The sequence below is a fragment of the Abrus precatorius genome, unplaced genomic scaffold (genome assembly GCF_003935025.1).
Source record: "Abrus precatorius isolate BTA unplaced genomic scaffold, Abrus_2018 Scaffold2, whole genome shotgun sequence".
Taxonomy (NCBI): domain Eukaryota; kingdom Viridiplantae; phylum Streptophyta; class Magnoliopsida; order Fabales; family Fabaceae; genus Abrus; species Abrus precatorius.
The window spans coordinates 19,003,796-19,025,945 of record NW_020874362.1 but is presented as its reverse complement, the minus strand read 5'-3'; the positions used below and the strand labels follow the sequence as shown (position 1 = coordinate 19,025,945).

Below are 22,150 nucleotides of genomic sequence, written 5' to 3'. Positions count from 1 at the left end.
TACGCGTACAATCCGTGTACAGTACGTGTGCACAGTGTTTCCGGCATGAACAGTTACCGCGAACAGTGTTTCCGGCATGAACAGTAAGGCGGTGAACAGTGTTTCCGGCGATGAACAGTAATTTCCGGCGGCGAACAGTAACTTCGTAAATTTTCTATAAAAAGGGGGTTGCAGACGAAATTTTCATTTCTTCACTCCTATCCAAGGTTCTCAAAGGTTCTAAAGTCATATCTCGCCATTTTCTCCCATACTAAACCTCCTAAACTTAGATTTTTCTTCAGATCTGTGATTCTACGTTCGATCTAAAGGATTACAAGTAAGTTTTTCTAAGTTTGAAGTTAGATTTACCGTTCGTTTCTCTTTTTCTTCTTCTTATAGATGTTCATGATGTTCTTAGGAAAACCTCCGTTCTAGAATTAAACCTTCGGTTAAATCCTTGTAAAAGCTCTGTTTTGAGGTAAGGGGGGCTCTACTTTATCATTTTGTTATGTTTATTACTTGTATTCTCATAGATCTTGTCATGTATGTGATTATATGTGGAATAATCCTTGCTTTATTGAAAAATAATCGGTGAATAGTGAGAACAATTGGTTGTTTATGTGATTTATGATGAATACATGGTGAAAATGGGATATTATGTTCAAATAGGGCATGATAAGGTATATTGAGGATGGTTGATATGATTTTATGATTTTGTGATATAAAATATACGAAGAGATGGATGTTTCATGTTTGAATATATTGTGTTTTATGTAAAAATGATGTGTATTGTGAATGTGCCATGGTTTGATGTATATGATGAAAAGTATGTGGAAATATAATGAAAAATATGTGTAAACATGATAAATGGCATATATGAACATGTGAATATGCTCAAAAGAGTATGAGATGGAAAAAGATATGATGTAAATAGTTACAGAGATACACTGGGGAAGTGGAAGATGGAGACGATATGGGATATCTTGGAGAAATGCAGGGTGGTGAGTGACATTCGGGATTGTGCACGGAATATTGTGTTCGAATGCACCACATGGCCACACACTCATTTCTCGACTTGACTCCTGACCATTACCTTTGCTAAGGGGCCGTCTATTGCATGCGTTGTATCCGTATTGCATTGGGCCATCCGGCGACTATTTACATGAATGTGTAAGACCTCGAGATAGAGGCATCGGATAACTGTGGCCACAGGGCGCGGTAAGCGCGGATGAAAGTAAAAGAAATTGTGAATCTATGGAATATAATCTGTGTTGAGATGAGAATATGCTATATATGACACTATGATATGTAATGCCATGATGTTTTCTTTAATCGTGATAAGATGTGTGTGATGAATATGTGTTATGTATGAGTGGTAGGGTAGAGACTCACCCTTACACAACATTTTTCAGGAAACCAGGACGAATAGTACCAGGCTCACAGTGCATGGATGGATGAGAACTGCTATAGGACTTAGTTATTTTGAGTTATGTAATGAATATTTTCAGTTCTATAGCGTTCTTTTGAAAATGTTGTAAAACTACTATTCCTCTTTATTGCTGATGAAAACTTTAGAATCTTTGTTTTCCTAAAGTACTTATGAATTAATGAAATTTTACTCTATGAACCTTATATCATTTCAATGTCTTTTCCTTATTAGAAAGTTTTTAAGGAAAATTTACTTTACCATATTAATTTTTATGAAAATTTATCATGTATTGAGGAAAGAAATATAAGGTGTTACACAGGGCACAGGAGAAGGATCCACTGTTGTCCCAACTGTAAGTAGGCAGCAGTCATCACAGACCCAGACATCATCGAGATCGTTAGAAACTTTGAGATAGGATGGGTCCACTTGGTAAGTTTCCTTCAAAATATGCCTAACATTGCGTATTTTATGTGAATGTTATAATAATTGTTTTATTTTATTGTGTTATCAGTTGGATACCACCACAGAAAGGTCTCCACCAGGTCACAGATACCATTAAGAAGATGTTTGATGCGCCTTACTCAAGTTTTGCAAAGGTGTTGAAGGATACAAAGATGGAATGGTTCAAAGATTGGAAGGTAATAATAGTGTATTAATTTTAACTAAGTGTAATTATATATGACTTTTTGTACCTCTTCTAATGAAATTGTGTTTATGTAGAACAACTTCTCCATTCCCTCCCAGGACGAAAAGATAATTTTCAAGGCCTGGAAGAGTCGCACTACAAAGTGACTAAGACAAATGTACACTGAGACTCGTCAGGACCCTTCTATTGCTGATTGGATAGCACCTCACTTTCTTCGTGCCTTGCAAGAGTATTGGAGTACGGATGAGTTTAAAAATCTCTCCGTAAAGAATAAGACAAACAGAGCATCTAACAAGGAGGGATCACTGCATACTGTTGGCTCTGTGACTTTGGCTGGCACTAAGGCAAACTTGGTATATGATTTTAAATTTCATTTTACTCTATCTATAATTTCATATTTGAGATTGTGATTTATTTTGAATTGCAGGAGAAGTCATTGAAGATGCCACCTACGCATGGAGAGTTGTTCAAGGAGACACACACTCATAGGGAAGACAAAAACCTGTGAGTTGATACACGATCTCAGGCCACATATGTCAGTCATTCTTATTGATACTATATGTTATTATTAGTGATTTATTAAATAGTTCTCCAGACTAATATCTAATTATCTGAACTGAACTGTAGGATGACTATGTTCAAAGGCTTGAGGAGGCATCTTTTCAAGATCCAGAGTCAGTTAATGAGGATGCTATATGATCACAGACAGTGGGTCACCTTTATAAAGGTCGCATTTATGGCATGGGGGCCGCTTTGCAGACTCCATGTCCCTTGCATCTGTCACCGGAGATACCTCTTCTCTTGCACCGAGGAAGTGGAGGACATGGTCCGCACTCAGGTCCATGCCCTCAATGAAGAACTCCAGAAGTAGAATGAGGAGATGTGGAAGAGCAAGGAAAGTGCATGGAAGAAGAAGTGGGCAAAGAAAATGAAGAAAAAGATAGAGAAGAAGGTGGCATCGAGGATGTAAAGGGAGGTCCAACAACAAATGAAGCAGCAGCATATGCAAATGCATGCATATTTTGAGCTTATGAGAGCAAGTAGTTCACATACCTCTTCCTCCTCCTCCTCCACCAGCTTTAGCACCACCGGTTTTTAGCTCCATGCATCATTCTTCTTCTACTCCTCGTCTACTGATGATGATGCTCCTTCAGATGATGACCATACTGATTATTCATGATGAACACCTGTATTTTATTTTTAACATTATTTATTTGGATGTTTTTATCTTCATTTGTAATGACATTTAAATTTTATATTTTATAAATTATTTTTGAATTTTTAGATGTCCAATTTGTAGTTTTTATTATGTTTATAAATTGTGATAATCAGGAATAGGCAAAAATATCTATGTATATAAACAAAAAAATAACAAAAATAGTAAAATATATCACAAACGGATTTTTTTGTCTGTAAGTTATAGATGGATTTTGTCGTCTGTAATTCTTTACCAACGAGGATATGACAGACGGTTTATGTCCGTCTGTAATGGTTTAAAAATCTGTTTGTAAATCCGTCTATATATGCGGGTTTTGTAGAAGTGAAAGCTCTAAATTAATCTCAAATAGTTTTCTTATTAGAAGTTGTATTATTTTCTTGATCTTTTGATTACCTTATCATTTAATTCTTTTATACTTTTAATTTATTTTATTACACGCTATTTAGGTTCAAACAATTAAATCATAATATTCTTAGTAATTGAAAATAATCTATGTGGGACAATATTTTAAAAACTTGATTTGAGAACTCCTTTATTACTTTTTAATGGATACACTTGCTTATAAATAGTTGTTTTAAGTCAACTACAAAGGTTTTTTTGTTAGTGCAGTTTACCCTTCATTCTTATAGATGGTTAGGATTTAAGCATTTTAATCTCTAAAGTGCAAACACTTGCAGGAGTCATTCCCTCCATTAGTGCGACATCATTTTTGACATTATTCAACTTTGTACTGTGAAATTTGCTTTGACTACTAGGTTACAAAACAAAATGCTTCTTTTACCCTTGCATGACATTTTCTTTGTTATTTTCCTTACACAAGCTTTCCTTTGCTATCTTAAAGTGTTGTAGTGACTTTGTGCATCTTAATGGCTAAAGATGGTTATTATTGAACATTTTATTAATCAATTGTTCTTGTTACTTTTCTTATAAAATTTGTCTCTGATATATTTAGTAAAAATGAAGAAAGGCTAATATGTTATTTTAGGTTATCTTGTTAGTCTTTACTGATTCATTGAGGTTTTGTGTGACAAATGTTGAGAAAAAATGAATAAGTATTTTTTTTTATCAAAATATAAACATGACATAAAAAATTCTTAATTGAAAAATAAAAGTTGCTATGGAGTTTGAAAAATAAATGTTAACATTGGCAACCCTCTTATTAGAAATGAGGTATGCTAATTTTCTTAGCAATTATATGTTTAAATAGTTTTTTTTTTTAGAAATTATTCATAAATTTATTTTTTTTTCAAAATTATTTTTTACTATTTTTTTGTTTGAATTTGACTAATGACTTCAACTGTTTTCATGTTGAGTGCTTGAGTTTGAAGTTGAATTCCCTAAACTTTTACTAAAATGCATAATTTTTGGATAATAACTATTTTTTTAAGTAAAAGTTTAGTTTGAAGTTTATGTATCAAGGTAATTATTATATTATTCAAAATTTGTTGTTTTGTATCTATTTTTTTAATATTTATTAAAATATTATTTTCATTGTTTTAGCATTCACAACACACTGATTTCATTTTGTGGCAAGAATTAGAAAAAAGGGTGTTTGAAATTAGTATGGGTAATTTTTGTTTTGATTTATTGCTACATTTTGTGCTCTTTTAAAATCTATAGTCCTATTTAACTTTAATTATGCTATCACGTTTTTCAACAAATATAATAGTACACCTGATGGAAACTGGCCATCAAAAAATTGAATAGGATTTAGTTTTGCATTCAAGACAATTTGTTATATTTAATTATTCATTTTAAGGATCAAAATAATAAATATAAATTTTAGTCGTCACTTGTGAATTCTCTCAACTTTTAATTTTTTTATCAAAGAAAAAACTATTCTTAATTCTAATATCAATTTTCAACGATATATTATTGTTTGGAGTAAGAAAATTTTTTTAAGTTACAAAATCTTGTTGAAGGATTTACTTTTTGAAGAGTTTTTGAGGATCTAGAGAAGAGCCTTCACATGCTGAAAGAATATAAAGAAACTCAAAATTGCTCGAAATTAAGACTAATAGAAAAATATTCTAAGTCTATAGGCTTTTCGAGAAGTTTTAAAGAGTTTTCAAGTCTCTGACACCCAAAGTTGCTCAAAGAATAGAATTGACATGAAATTATCCTAATCCACAAAACTGAAGGCCTTTTCGAGAAGTTTCTGAGGATTTTTTAGTCCATGGACTGAGAATAGCCAAAACTGGTCAAAAAATTAGAATAACAAGAAGATTATTCTAAGTCCACAAGACTGAAAGTCTTTCAAAGAGTTTTTAAGGTTTTAAAGTCCCTAACAACAGAATCGCTTGAAATACAGGAAGGGGTCAAAAGATATTCTAAGACTACAAACCTGGTTGAGCTCCAGATTCTCTACACAATTGCTCAAAAAATAGGAATGAGCAGATAAAATAGTCTAAGGCCACGAACCCAAAAAGAGCTTGCAGTTTCCTCAGTATTAGTCGAAAAATAAAAATCAAAGGAGAAATTATTCTAAGTACATAAAATGAGCCTCTTGGATTTCTCTCTGAATGACTCAAAAAATAGAAAACAAAAAAGAAAAGATCCTAAGTCCAAAAGAATCATGATAAAACTTACGAGGCTCAGAAGCTGTTACCAGCAATTACCACTAGACGAAGGTTCAACAACATAAAGGAAGATCGAGGGTGATAGCAGTTATGGAAGAAGCCCCAACTGACAGCACGATCATAAGCAATCGTGGATAATGGCAGCAACAATTGAAGACAAGCACGTATAGAAGACAGTTACTAAGAAAGTGCCTGCAAAAGAAGGAGAATGATAATGATCCTTATGCCTATAATACTCCAAAATTGCATTTTACAGGGGATGACTTTTTGCACCTAGACACTGCGCCTAAAATTCTCCGCACGTTGAAACCCTACATCGCGCTAGACACCAGGTACCAGGAGGTTCACAGTGGTTATTCATTGTTGCTTGGAGTCGTACGTTACATTTCTGCATTTTTGTTTCAGTTCATTTTGCTTCTTTCTGTTCCTGCAATTTGGTTCTTGTTTACCACATTTATGCAAAAACCTCTACGTTTAATTCAGTTCTATGTATTTACTATTTACTATTCTTATTTAATACTCTTTCTACGCCACCAATTTGAGCATTACGTTTAAACAACACACTTAAAAGAATTCAAGAAAACCTAAATCCAGTCCCCAGATTACTCTTAAATTATTTATTTACAAACTGTCATTTTTTACCATAAACAATTATTTATTAAATTACAATGTAAATTATTTTGATCTCATTGTTAGTAAATAAGCTTTCTATAGTCATGTTTTCAAACTTTGTAATTTTAAGCATGATGTATGTAATGTGTTCATCCTTTCTTTTGTGATTATGTTTTAAAAAAATTGCATATTTAAGAAGCTTGAGTAGGAAAAAAATTAGAAAAATTTTGAACTAGATATGAGAAGAAATAAAACAATTGTTCATTTGCATTTGAGGGAAAAGAGTTGATATAGAAGAAGAAAAATAAATTATTAAAAAAAGAAATAAGAACATAAATAATGAAGTTGAACACAATCATGATGTAAAAAATCTGATACATTTTCACTGCTATCCTTCGCATTTCATACTGCTTTGAATTTGGTTTCATTACATATTAATTGACTTGTTCACATTTTTCTCATTATTTGAGATGAAATTATATAAACTTTATTATATAAATATGTATATAATATCAATGCTTTCAGTTTTATGTTCATCATACTATAAAATAGCAAAGGAAAGGTTTGGTAGAATTATTTTCTATAAAATAGTTTTATGCACATATTTATTTTTCAGCATTATACTATCCTAAATTGTTTTGACCATATGTTAAATTTTTATATTTATTGTGTTAAGTTTATCAATTTTTGCAACAGCAAAAAAAGAAAAAAGATGAAAACTTTATAAATCATGAAGTTGGAGTATATGTTGGATAATAAATTATTGATGATAAGTATAGCAAGTCAAGTGAAAATCAATTATTACGAGAATGTCATTGATAAATATATACCATTAAATTTTATTTAGTAAAAAATTCTACTTTATTATTAATTTTCATTATTATGCATAATTAAATGTAATTATTTTTACTCTTACATTTTATAATATAGTTAGTAAAAGTGTGTGCACATTATTATGCTGATCAGTATATTTGTAGTTTAGTTTATTTAATATAAAGTAAAAATAGGAACAAAGATCATAAATTTAAACGCATAAAAAAATATGATTTTCAATTGTAAATTTATTCAACTCTTTTATTTTTATACCAATTTAGCATATTAAAATGGTTTAAATGAATTCTTCAACACTATAATTAGATAGTCTTAAGTTAGTGAAAAATTTAACACATACATTGATGAAATACTAATATTTTATTTTATTTCATGAATGAACAGTTTTTATATTTTGAGAAATTTTTATAATTTATTATTTATATTATATTTCTCAAATTATAATTCTTTTTTTAATTATTTGTGTAAAATAAAAAGTTTTAAATTTTAATATAAATATCTTCATTTCTACATTAGAATATAAATATCTATTTCACGAAAAGTAGATATTCATATCACATATATAAAAAGTTATTTTATAAGATTTGTATAAAATATGTTTATTGATATAATAAATTCTAAAAAAATTTAAATTTTAATATAAATATGTTTATTTTATAAGATTTGTATAAAATTTTTTATTATTATTTATTGTTAAAATTTACATAAGATACCTTTCTAGGTTTAATTATATTTTTGATCCATATAAAGTTAGCTCATTTTGGGATAAGTTCCTATAATTTTTATTTATTTTTTGTTAGGATTTAGTACTTAAAATATTAAAAAGTTGGGATTTAACTTCTACCGTCAATTCCCTTCTATTAAGTTATAAGCTCGCAAACAATAAGTCACCTCAGTATTGCCACATGGCGTGTTACATCATTTATTTTATAATATTTTATTATTTAAAATAAATATTTGCAAAAAAGTTCTTAAGCATATTTTACATATTTGCAAAAAAATGTTTCCTTTTTCTTTCTCCAACCCCTTCCTTTCTCCAAAAAAGTTTTCAAGCGAAAAGGAGCGTTTTGAACTAGGTGATTCTAGAGCAATCTTGCTGAAGCGAGAGGATAAAGTTTCTCCAACTGTCTTTTTGCCCAAGTCAAATTAGGCTCGCTCAGGTGAAGAATCGCAATAAAGTGAGGAGCTCTCTAGACCCCTACTCGCTCAAGCGAGAATGACCCTCGTGCAGATGAAAATATCAGAAAAAGCCTAAAAAACTATTGTTTGATGTTTTCACTCAGATGAGATGGTTCTTCGCTCATGCGAGAGTTAGCTCGTTAAAGTGAGAGCGCAATTTTGGGGTTTATTTAAGAGATTTCAACACAGAAAACTTGTATTACAATCCAAGTTATCATTTCTCTTTCAACTTTCACTTGCTTACCTGAGAGAAACCTCTTTTAAATCTAATCATTCCTTGAATTCAAACTTAGACGTTTAATCTAATTGACTCCATTCTTTTCTTTTCGTTTTCTATTTTCTCAAAAGTGATTTTTTTTATGATGTCTAGGAAGAATTTAGTTCTTTGAACGATATTCTCCACAAATCTTCTTCCTAAATCTTTATTTAATGATAAGAAAAACTTTATTTCGTCATTATAACAAAGTGTATATTTTGTACTCATGGAAGTACAATTGTGTGTTTCTTGCTAATAAATGTATGATTAAATAATATTTAATTGTTGTGAAATGTTATTGATATATGTTTGGTTGGTTTTGGATGATTGTATCATATTTCATAATATATATGTAACATGGACTTAGTCTGAAAGTGCTTTATTAAGCAAGATCTCATTTAGCTGAATAATGAGAATGAGATGAAAGGAAGTGTATGATGAGTATAAAGTGATAAAAAAAATTAGTGTAAATAATTATAGAGATACACTAGGGGTATAGAGTTCAAAAACAATTAAGAAATTTATGAAAAATATAAGGTGATGAACGACATTTACATTCACATATATGTACACACTCTTTCTGAGAGTGAATAAGTTGACTTCTGTCAGCCAACTCAATATTTAATGGAAGGGAGTTGATGACAGGAACTAAATACTAACTTTTTAATATTTAAGAACTAAATCTTAATAAAAACAAATTATAGACTTATTGCAAAATGTACTAACTTTATAGGGACCAAAAACATAATTAAGCCTATTTTTCTATTAGTTAAACATGATAATTGATAAAAATATAAACTAAGTTTTTTTACTAATATATAGTTTTTTATTTAAGTGACAAAACTCATTAAATAAAAATAAAAATATTTAATAAATATTAAATATTAAACATATTAAATCTAATTATAAATTAAAATAAACTTAATTTAAGAAAATATAAATTTATTCTTAGATAGCTTTTAGTTTATATAATAGTAGAATACAAAATTAATATGAATTCAATATATTTACACTTTTGTTTTGTATAATTTTTAATATAAGAATGAGAAATTAATTTAAAAATGTTTCATGCAAATATTTTTTTTATATAAATTATGTTATTATTTAAATCAATGAATATTAAATAATAAATATATTTTATAAATTTTATAATCAATTATTGATATAGTATTCTTATCATTTATTGATAATATTTAAGAATAATGCACATTAAAAAAACACTCATTTAACTAAAATACAAGTGTATGGATCCGAACATCATTTATCGGTACATAAGTACTTCCATAAGTTCTAAATTTATTATTTATCCAAATGTAAATTTGGAAACGAATCTTTTTTATTATTATTATTATTAGCATAAGCTTAAACCCAGTAACACTTAAATCTGACCCATTTTCATTTTAAATATACCTAATTATTGTTACGCGATTGTTACTACATACGTATAATGGTTTGGGGAATGTGAGATTCTTCTTTTTCATTGGGACCAATTAAGTAAGCTAGCCCATGCATGGTGAATCTATATATATCTGGCCGTGAAGTCCAATCCAATTATTAAACTTTTATCTATATTGTGCATACATGAACATGTCAACTATTTTCACACACAAAACAGTGTATGATAATTATGGTTTTTAATTTATACCTTCAAATTGTTCTTCTAAGTTTTTTATTTCCCTCTTGAGAAATGATTACATGTAGATTTTTAGCATTTGGTTTCACTTTTTGAAAAATGTCATTGCAGTTTAGAAACTTGGTAAGGAGGAAAACGTAATGATAAGTTTATGGCATTTGAAAAATGATATCTTATCATACTTAACTTATTATTATATGATTTAATATTTTATTTTATTCGTAAAATTTACGCCAATTAATTAGGGCGTCAACCCTTAATTATGTGGTTGTTGACTTCGAAATCGCCTTTGAAAATGTTGTAGAATAAACAAATTAATTAAATAATTTTTTAAAGAAGTTTTAGCTGCTTATTGTAAACTGAAATTAAACTAAGTGAAGTGATACTTAAGAAATTATGATATAGTTAATTTAATGACCTGTAATTTTAATAATATTTTTTAGTTTAGTACGTGAATATATATAATTCTACTATGTCACGTATTATTATTTTTTTATGAAAAAATGTTCACTCCAAATTTTAGTAAGTAAATAAATAAATTTAAGAAAAATATAAAATTGAATTTTATATTTTTTTTTGGATTTTTTTAAATTATGATCTTAATGTAATTGTTTAATAACGTGGTAACAAAAGTAAAAACAAAAACAATAGAGTAAAAAGAGAATTGTAAAAGAAAAATAAGGATTAAGCAAGCAATTAGACTTGAAACAAACTTATTACAAAAATAAATTGTAAAATTACAAACGTAAATGTACAACTTCCATAGACAATCAACATTGGAACCATTGATCTCTTGTTGATTGAGTTTAACTAGTGCATAGAATTTTGATACTTCAAAAATTTTAGTGAGTGTGAGTAGTTGTGTGAAAGTTGTAATCCTAAACTGAGATGAAATGCTATTTATAATCACTACATAATCTAATTTCCTAAAAACTATAAATTTAAATTACAATTGCTTAAAACACATTTTTTTAAACTGTTTTTGCATGTCATTCATGATCTTTGTAACGTGTTTTGATCTTTGGTTGATAATAACCATTGTCACTTCAAATACATTTGAATTTTTTGATATAAATCTGACATCTTCTGAATTACCTTTATTTTATTTTTTTTGTACTTGAAATACTTCAATTTTCTTTGAAGTAAATTATTAACCTTCGATAAATTTTTAGAAAAATATGTCAAAACACCTTTTTTCAATCAATTTTGTCACTTTTGAGTCTTGTATTATAAAACTTGTCAAATATTCTCGAAATTTACCTTTTCAGCTGAAAGTCATGTTTCTTTGACCATTCTTATAAAAATTTGTTGAAAAATTATCTTTTCAACTGAAAATTAGTTTTTTTTTTTTTTCTTTCTTATTTCATACAAACTCGTTGAAAAGTAGAACCTTATGGTCATATCATACCAAGTTTTTAATCAAAATGCATACTTAGGCAACACAAAAGGCATAACTTTATGAAAAGAAATAATGAACCTTACCTCATGTTTTTTCAGTAAGACAACTCAAATACACCTCAGTCACATACCTTTTTTTCAGGCAAACAATATTATAACTTGAGATATTTTTTCATTTCTCCCCAACAAGAAGTAAAATATGTTGAGATAAACATCTCTTTAAAATAATTGTGATACACAAATAATAGGTCCCATCTTATTATGTATTTCCTAATTAGTAATTGCTTTATTTTATTATTATTTTTATCATATAATATTAAAAAAATATATATATCTTCTATTATTAGTATCATAATTTAACCTTAAAATAGATAAAAGTCATCAAAATATTGATAATTGTAAATGTTAATTATGTATTATGAAAATATAATAAGCAATTTTGTATATCCAAAGGTTAGTGGGTAAATTTAAACAATAATGTAAATTTAATAAATTATGTTAATCAGTTTACAAAGGTTTTGTTTTAAAATTTATTTCAGCTCTAAATATATGTTGGGCAGATATTCGAACCAATCAACAACTATAAATAAAATTTGAACTTGTTATGGTATTAAAGAATTCGACTGAATTATCTAAATTAAGCTATAATTATGTTGAAGGTTGAACTCATTAAAGTAGTTGCCACTCAATTCTTTAATAAATATTAATCAACCCCTTTTCTTTAATAGATCTTAATCCCATAGAAATCTCTAACCTCGATAAGCATTATGTTTGTGAATTCTTCAAGTCTCACAATTATCAACCTTTATTTATAGTTTGCCATCAATTATGTCACTCTGCCTCAATTCCATCCTCCAATTCAAATTTTCAACCGTAAGAAGAGATCTACAAGTATCTTATAAGTGATAAGCTCGTAAAAGCATTAAGAGCAATGACAAGCAATGCTAACAAAGAAAAGAAAGTTGAATTGAGACTAAAAGCAATAATTACAATGAGTTCAAATCGAAATTCCTCATGCCCTAGTCACCAAATTTAATACCTCAGTGTAAAATTTATAAAATACAGTAAAAAATAATAATAATTAGGATTAAAGCCATGAGGAAGAATTGGTGTTTCAAAGTGTTTGTTTTCACAAACCTTAAATCTTAGATGAGAGGAAATTTCAAGAATAATTTGTAAAGAAATTGATAAAATGACAAAACAATTATTTCTTCTGTTAAAAAAATGATTTTATAGGTTTTAAAACTTCTAAGTATTTGTAACACCAACTTCTGAGCGTACAAATGCACAAGTACTAAAGAAAATAATTTAATGTTCTAGAGGTAGTATTCATACACTAAGTTATGAGTGTTTGAACATGCACATAATAGGGAAAAGGAATTTGCAAATGTTTAGACTTTAGAACTTTGAACATTTGAATACATGCTATTCTGAAATAAATTTCAGCCAGGTTAATGTTCAAATGCTAAGAGGTAAATGTTTTAATGTGTGGTGTATATAGAGCTCTTCTTTTTACCTTAAGGTCAACATTCTAACAATTAATTTTCATAGTTTGAAAACTTCTCAATCTATAGTTTTCTCTTACTTTTTACTTTTTACTATTAATACAATGCATCTTCCAGAAATTATAAGTAATGACTACTAATATTTACACGTAATAACATACTTTTACGAGTAATCCCCTTAAAAGGAAGTCTAAATCTACTACAACTTAGAATTTTTCAAAACTCAAAACATGAACTTTTACTTGTTCTCGTGCAAAATCAATTGACTCAAAGAATATCAAATGATACAAGTAAAAAAATCAAAATGTGGAGATATTGTTGACATGTTTTCTATTTTATAACCTTGATATATTATTTTTGAATATTTGCTTCTTTTACAATAAAATATGGATGATGTTTATGGCTATTTGGATATATGTTGTGAAACATGATATATGTTAAATTTGGTGATGATTAATTTTTAAGGATGCTTTTAGTATAATCATATTTTCAGCTTGACAGGTTAATGTTTGTTGAAACCTGTGCTTCATTCATGTCCTTAAACTGGGTCATGATAAACATCAATTATGAATTTTAGCATGATATTTTGAATTCTCATCCACACAAATGTCAAATATGTCACATTTTTTCTTAGACTAACAAACCCAACAATCCAACAATCCAGATTACTCATTCCACTTGATGATTGATTGAAGAAGAGAGAAATGGCACACACCTTGTTGATTATCAACTTCCTACTTAATGGTGACTAGTGAAGGATAGAGAATATCATAAGAGGAGTGGGAATCCCATAGATCTGTAGAAAAAAAATAGAAAAAAATAAATAAAGGACAAATTCAAATGGCTTATTATATATATTCTTTCTTTCTTCTATTCTTTGATCAAAATTAGTTTTATATTAATATTAACAAAATTAGTTTTTCAAATTTTTACTCTTTAAGACTCACTTCAAATGAGTCTTTAGCTAGATGATAAATAGTAATTTATAAGGACTTTTAATATCAATTTTTAATATATAAATTAGAGATTTAAAATTTGAAAAATAATATTATAAATACTCTTACACTACACTTTTTCTTCTTAAAATATACTATAAGATATAACGAAAGCTAAAATTTCACATGCAGTTAGGTGATGCTGAAATTAATTGTCAAATAAGCACACACAAATATATTTTTGTTTTAGGCTGGATGAGCTGTTTACAGAGACAATTTTGTCTCCTAACTCTCCGAAGTCCAAATGTAGTTATTAATGTCGAAGCAACCCTCTCGGAATAAGGTAGTTAAATCATTCAAATCCATAACTAAAAGATAATAATCCATTGTTCCACGCTCTTTAGCCAACAACGCCATTGGATTGGGACCTACTAAGTTATCAGTTTTCCACCATATAATCATCATTGTAATCATGTAACAAAGCAATTAAGCTACTCCACTTAATTCCGTGAGTCTTCCTGAAATAAATATCGCAGAGAATAAGAATTAGAAACTTCAATTTGAAGCAAAATGATTCACTCGTAGCTGTAACACCGGTTTCCATCACACAGCAGTGATAATTGAAGATCATTTCTTTATTATTCCTTAAAGAAAAGTAAAAAATTGAAAAAAAAAAAGAGGTCAAAATTAATATAGAATTGAAGATTCAACTTGCAGGAGGTGGTACCCTCTCAATTTGAAAATTCAGCTGCAAACTTAGCTATAGTTCCTTTGTCAACATCAAGAGACCATATCAGAGAGACGTTTGGGTAATTAAGGTAGCACACTCACATTCACGCTTTCCTTTGATAGCAACCTGCGAGCAACAATGAGTTGAAGTGAAGATAAGATATGTCTTGGAGTCAGAGAGTTCACTTTCCCTCCTTCAACACTCACCGTTAATCGCTAAACCAAAGCTCGTTTTTGTTCACCGTTTTTCCACCTCACTGTACCTTTGCTTCTACTCTCTCATTTTCTGGAGTTAGGTTCCTTGCTGTCATGTGAAGCCTCTGGTTCCTTCTCTGTACTATATTGGACGGAACTTGTCTGGATTGTCATTTAGTACCCGTTTCTGAAAGAAAGAAAGAAAAAGAATGAAAGAAAACGCTTCAATGGAAACTGGGTCGAGCTCAGAATTCATAGATAGGGGTAAGAGGCATGATCCTAGTGCTGCCAAAGTTGAGCCATTTGTGCCAAGAAGTGAGCACAATCCTAAAGAGTTGAGATCGTGGGCAAAGAGAACTGGGTTTGTGTCTGATTACTCTGGGGAAGCTGGGACTAGTGCTAGTGAGAAGTTTGATAGTGTTGAGTTTCATGCAGAGAAGAGTGTTATTGATGATCAGAGAGAAGGAGGATCCTCACCCACGATAGAGATTGATCCGGTCCTGGGCCTGGCCAGGCCCAACAGGGACAATGAGATTGAACCAGTTTTTTTGTCCAAGAATGGAGCCATAAGGAGTGAGAATGAAAGAGTTTTGAGGTCAAAGGATGTGTGGAATGGAGCAGTGGGGAATCAAAACCACAAGAGTAGAAATGAGGATGAGCCTGCTTTGGCTTTGGCCGGTAATGGTGACAAGAAAGTTGGGTTAAGAGGGAATGGCGATGTTAATGGAGTAGCAGTGAATATGACTCGGGATAGTAATAGCCATGGAGTTTCTTCAGTTGCTCCTCTGCCAGAGCAGAAGGAGGAGGAAGACACAGGTGAAGGAGTTGTTAAGGTGAATCTGTATCCAGATGAGGAGGAACCTGCTGATAGAGGGTGGCAAGGACCCTCTGGATTGAAGTACGGGCTCACTGAAAATCCGGGTCTTGGTTAGTTTAAATTCAATTTTTTGTTTCTCAGAAATTTTTACAATGTTATAATTGTGGATGGTTCTGCTTGGTGTATCTTTAACATGTGTGGAAAAATTAATATCTTAACTTTAATCCCTTATTATCCCTGGACCATATGGCAATATAGTCTATTATAATCCGTTTTATTAATCGCATCACATGTTGTTTGAATTGCATATTATTACTTTTCCCGCAAAAATAGCTTTTTGGTATGTAGTAATGTAGTCAGATAGCTTCTGTTCGTTAGGTGTTAACAAATCAAAAGGCCAAAACTATTTTCAATTATAACCGGGAGATTGGTCCTCATGTTTAAGTCCACACATGAGGAGTATGCCTAAATCCAATAATCATTTTATTTGAATTTAGTAATATGTTTCACTTTATTTTGATAATTAGTCTGAAGATGATCTATACCAGCTGCTATTTGGATTTGAGCATGGTTGCCATTGAACTGGTTTGAATGCTGCTCAACGTAGCAGTCAAAGTCAAGGAGGGTGGTAATTAGAGAAGAAGATAGAGAGAACACACCTCTGGCCATTTATCAAATTGTATTTAATGAAGGACTGTGTGAATCCCTCTTCCCATTTTTATTAACAAATTACTGTCACTATTACTATTATAATGTCTCATAAGTAGCAAGGTTAATTAGCTAAATCCTGCTTCTGTGACTTGCTAAAAGCTGTTATTACTTCTTTTTGACTTATCTATCTTTGACTGCAGTACCTCTTATCTATTACGGCCTGCAGCACTACCTATCATTGATTGGCTCGCTAGTATTAATACCATTAATCATGGTACCAGCCATGGGAGGAACAGATGTAAGATAAGCCTTTACGTAACGGCCATAAGAAAATTTCATAGCCTTACATATTCATTATGTATTCACTTTCACATTGGATGACAGAACGATACTGCTAATGTAATTTCTACAATGCTGTTTCTTTCTGGCATCACAACAATACTGCATTCCTACTTCGGTACCCGACTACCTTTAGTTCAAGGGAGCTCATTTGTGTATTTGGCACCGGCTTTAGTTATCATAAATTCTGAAGAATTTCGAAATCTTACACAACATGTAAGTTCACTGACAGACAGAAAATGTTAATTCATTGTCCTTAAGCACCTTCAGCCTTGTACAATTACATAAAGTAATTTAAATAATCACATTATTTTCTTTTCTTTTCAATTCTTATTGATTTGATGCATCTATAAGATTTCTGTTTTGTGTCAACCCAGTGAAGGGCATTGTTGTTCTCACAAGTCACATTTAATTTTGATTTTTCTTCTTTGGCTTGGTTACTATTCCTAGTTTCCATATTAATGATTGCTTATAACTGCAGAAATTTAAGCACATAATGAGGGAAATCCAAGGGGCTATAATTGTTGGTTCAATATTCCAATGTATACTGGGATTTAGTGGTTTAATATCTCTTCTTCTCAGGTAACAAGAAGATGCATTTTGTCATTCCTGCATTCACCACAGCTTGATAAATTTCTGGTGGGAAAGAAATGTCTTTCATATTTTCATTTTCAATTACAAGAATTTTGCTAATTTGCTACCTTGTTAAATAAGTAATATAAATGCGCATGTCATCATTGACTCATTAGATAAACAAATGCCTAATCTCCTGTTTTCAGTATTTCTTGTTGAATCATATGAATATAAACTTCAAAGCGTTTCTTTTGATCTTTTGTATCATGGAATATATACGATTGCTGTACAGTTTAGACTAAAATATACATATCTTTAGCTTCTGCTGCATGCTTTTCACCTGGCTAGGATAGTGACATGACTAAAGCACTATGCTTTTCTTCATAAAAAATCTAGTTACATAATACACCCATGAAATGCATATGCAACATTCAAGCTTCATTTTAGGTTAGTTAGTCGGGCCTCAGTCAACCATTAAAATCGCCAACAAATCATATTTTGTGCAACATGATTGGCAAGGCACCAGTAATTCAACTTTATGTAATTTAATTCATTGTCTCTCGCTTGGCTCTTTGAAAACGCAACATTGTTTACGTCAAGAAAAGAATAAATTTGAAAGGGAATAAGCCCGTGCAATTTTAAGGGGCAATTAGGAAAACCTTTAGAGAGTTTATTTGAGCTTATAAAATTGATTAGAGTTTTCTATAAGCTCAATCTAACTGACTTCAACAAGTTTCACAGAAAAACTTATTAAAATAATTTTTTTTAAGGCTTATTTCAGTATCACAGTCAAGCTTGTAAAAAGCTCTTATTGAATAGGTGTTTAATTAAGCTATTTAATCAAAATGTACTCCTAATGCTCCTAATTTTATGTGATTTTATATTGGTGAATGAAGTGAACATAAAAGCTACTGACATTTTATCTGAAGAAAGCTTCCAAGACTAGAATCTAATATGTTGCAATTCTACAACAATTTGTTATAGGATAATCAACCCAATTGTGGTGGCTCCAACTGTTGCTGCTATAGGTTTAGCATTCTTCAGCTATGGCTTTCCACAAGCTGGCACTTGCATGGAAATTAGTATTCCACAGATAGCATTAGTTCTAATATTCACACTGGTGAGTCCCATCCCAAACATTTCAAGTAGCATTGATATTGGATAATCCGGTATTTGAATAAACTTTGTTAAGGCTGTAAAGTTGCTTCTTGTCTTATCAAAAAGATGGTGTGGCTGTCTCTTGTTAAAAAGCCATGGACTTGGGCCTTCAATTAAATGATTTCAGTTGTTCCCTGAAAATCTTATTGTTTTTTCTTTTATTTCTTACTTGAAGCATCTTCGAGGAGTATCAGTCTTTGGACATCATATGTTTCGAATTTATGCTGTAAGTACCTTGAATTAAGTTCCTCGTTTGATTTTGTTCTTGGAAGTACCTTGAAATAGTCAGGACTCTTCAGCAAGGCTCCAGATTTATTTTGAAGAAAAACTAAAGTTATGCACACCCTGATTGACATTTCTTGATTATCTCTGATTTTCCATGTAATTAAGTGTAGGAGATAAATAAGTTAAGAGGAAAGGAGAGAATACAGAAAAAAAGTATACAATTTTGTACTTCATTATTATTTTTCAACTGAATAACTGAAGTTTTCTTTAATTAAATGAAGATATACTAACAAATTGTGTTGAATTTTTTTTTAATATATTTGCAGGTTCCCTTGAGTGTTACAATGACTTGGATATATGCGTCATTTTTAACAGCTGGGGGAGCATATAACTACAAGGGATGCAATCCCAAAATCCCAAGTTCAAACATTCTGACTGATGCATGCAGAAGGCATGCTTATACCATGAAGCATTGCAGGACTGATATATCCAATGCATTATCAACTTCTGCGTGGCTCAGAATTCCTTACCCTTTACAGTGGGGTTTCCCTATTTTCCATTTTAGGACTTGCATTATCATGACCATAGTGTCGCTGGTTGCCACTGTGGATTCAGTAAGTACACTATTTAAATGCTTTAATATGCAAAATATCATATGCTTGGTATTATGAATCCCACACATTGTGTGGAATAGGAAGCTCAATGTGGTAGTTATGTCATGAGACTTTCTAACTTAAATGACTAGGTTTTTGAGGGCTGAGCTCTCCTCACATATTTAAGACATAATAATTGGTAATTTTATTGAGAATTGGACTGTGGAGACGAACCATCTATAGACTCAATTAAGGTGCTATAGGGAAAAGGATTACTGCTCAATGTATTGGATTTTCCTTACTTGCTTATTGACACGTAAGATTGAAATCCCCGAGGGAGAATGGACTAAAGGTCAATGCAGAACTTAAGTCATTAAATTGAACTTATGTATTCAAGTCATAACACTTAGACAGAGAAATTCAAAAGGAGGAAGTAAAACTAGTAAAGAGTCTACAGATATTTTTCCTTGGATTCATTAAAGTGGCACTCACCAAATACAATGAAAGAAAGAGAGAACTATCCTACAATCCTCACCTATGAAGAGTTTGTGGGAAAACTCCAGTACCTTCTGGTCGTTGAACTTAGACTAAAATGCATGTTAAAGCACATTTGTAAAAGGGTGGTTATCATCAAGGTCTCAAAACACCTTTTTAAACCGTAAAATGAATTTTCATGTGAAAGCAAGGAACAAACATGATCTGGAGAAGAAACTTATGTTGTAACTAAGTGAATGGAACATTTGATCCTTTTCCAGGTTGGAACTTATCATACTGCATCTCTGCGAGTCAATTTGAGGCCTCCAACTCCAGGAGTTGTGAGCAGAGGAATTGCATTGGAGGGTTTGTGCAGTACATTGGCTGGTCTTTGGGGTTCGGGTACTGGATCAACAACCTTGACAGAAAATGTTCATACAATTGACACAACAAAAGTGGCAAGTCGTAGGGTGGTGGAACTTGGAGCAGCTTTCATGATTCTGTTTTCCCTTATGGGTAAAGCAACAAAACTTAATGACATAAAATCATAATCTGATGTCAAAATTATTAAACAATTGTGAGTGCATGTTTGGATTCCCGTTAAAATGCTCTAGAATGACATTTGTTTTGTTTTATTGTTATTCTGTAGAAAATTTTGATGTTCAGTTTTTTAATTTTTTTTCAACTAAAATTTTTACTTTCAAACTCACATTTGAATAAACCGTGGCTTTTGTATTGAGTTAAATTTATACTGAATTTTACTATAAAATTACTATTGAACAAAACTTTCCAAACATAAATTATGTCACTTTAAACTCACCTTTAAGCAAATAAATTCATTCAAACTTAAGTTTGCAAATGCTTACCCTAATCCACTCAGTTTCATTCTTCTTTGTGCTGTTAGTTAGCGGAGATGGATGTTAATATAAGTATGTTAATTTTTGTGCATTTGAATTAGTTAGAAGAATATGACTATATTAGATTTATATGTATACCTCATCTGAAAGAAGTTGAGATATTTTCTGCACACATGTCAAACTGTTGGCTCGTTTAATTCATGAAATAAAATGCCAGTAGGTGCCACTAATTGATGCCTTTTTATATTGCAGGAAAAGTAGGTGCTCTTCTTGCTTCCATTCCACAGGCCTTGGCTGCTTCTGTATTGTGTTTCATGTGGGCTCTTATGGCAGCATTAGGCCTGTCCACCATACAGTATGGTCAATCAGGAAGCTTTAGGAACATGACAATAGTTGGCGTTTCATTATTCCTTGGTCTATCCATCCCTGCCTACTTTCAACAATACCAACCTCAAACCACTCTGATACTTCCCCCTTATCTTGTACCTTATGCAGCTGCATCTAGTGGACCATTCCATTCTGGCATTAAACAAGTAAGCACTTCTCTGTGCAAACACCCCTTGCCTCCTATATATGAATACACCAATCACGTTTGATTAATTCACAAGCTTTTAACATCTTTGCTGATTTCTCCTAAGTAAAGCTAATGTACAACCGGTTAAATTATTCTGCTAGTCCTTGAATTATTTTAAAATTTTTAAATAAGTTCCTATACTTCTAAAAATCATTTTTAATTGAGTTCTAAGTTTTCATTAAGTATAAGAACTTAATTAAATTCTTTAAAATAATCCAAAGACCATTTGTATTGTTCAATTATTTAATAAGTCTCCGAATTATTTAAAAATTTCTTAAACAATAAGAATCTAAGTTGAATTTTTGAAAACTTTTCATAAATAATGAGGGGTTAATTTAACCTACAAGATGCTCATCATCCAAAAGAAATCTACAACTGAGTACAATTTTTATGGTGAAGATGAGCTAACCCATCACTTTGATTGTCCCAAATGTTTTAGCTTGATTTTGCTATGAATGGTCTTATGTCCTTAAACATGGTGGTTACAATGTTGGTGGCATTCATACTGGACAACACAGTCCCAGGAAGTCAACAAGAACGAGGGGTGTATATATGGTCCCGAGCTGAAGACATTGCAACTGATCCTTCACTGCCATTAGCATATTCTTTGCCGAGGAAAATTGCTAGGTGTTTCTGCTGGGCAAAATGTTTGGGTGTCTAAATACTAGACTACCTCTGATTTCTTGTATTCATGGGCCTAAGGTAACATTCATTGCTGATCCATGAAGCTTAGAAGATATTGCAGCTCATGAAGAATAAAAATA

General features: G+C 30.8%; 1 protein-coding gene across 2 annotated transcripts; it reads left to right on the top strand.

The window, feature by feature from the left end:
- Positions 1-15,290: 15,290 nt before the first annotated feature.
- On the top strand, positions 15,291-22,150 carry LOC113858474 (nucleobase-ascorbate transporter 11-like). 2 transcript variants are annotated; one of them, XM_027491146.1, is made up of 11 exons: positions 15,291-15,720; positions 15,772-16,052; positions 16,794-16,891; positions 16,978-17,148; positions 17,414-17,514; positions 18,490-18,655; positions 18,839-18,889; positions 19,215-19,502; positions 20,237-20,471; positions 21,065-21,345; positions 21,826-22,150. In XM_027491146.1, exons 1-11 carry the CDS (start codon positions 15,335-15,337, stop codon positions 22,045-22,047), a joined length of 2,280 nt encoding a protein of 759 aa, XP_027346947.1. In that variant the 5' UTR covers positions 15,291-15,334; the 3' UTR covers positions 22,048-22,150. The 2 variants fall into 2 exon arrangements, with proteins under 2 accessions (XP_027346947.1, XP_027346946.1); XM_027491145.1 differs by having other exon boundaries at positions 15,291-16,052; positions 18,490-18,625.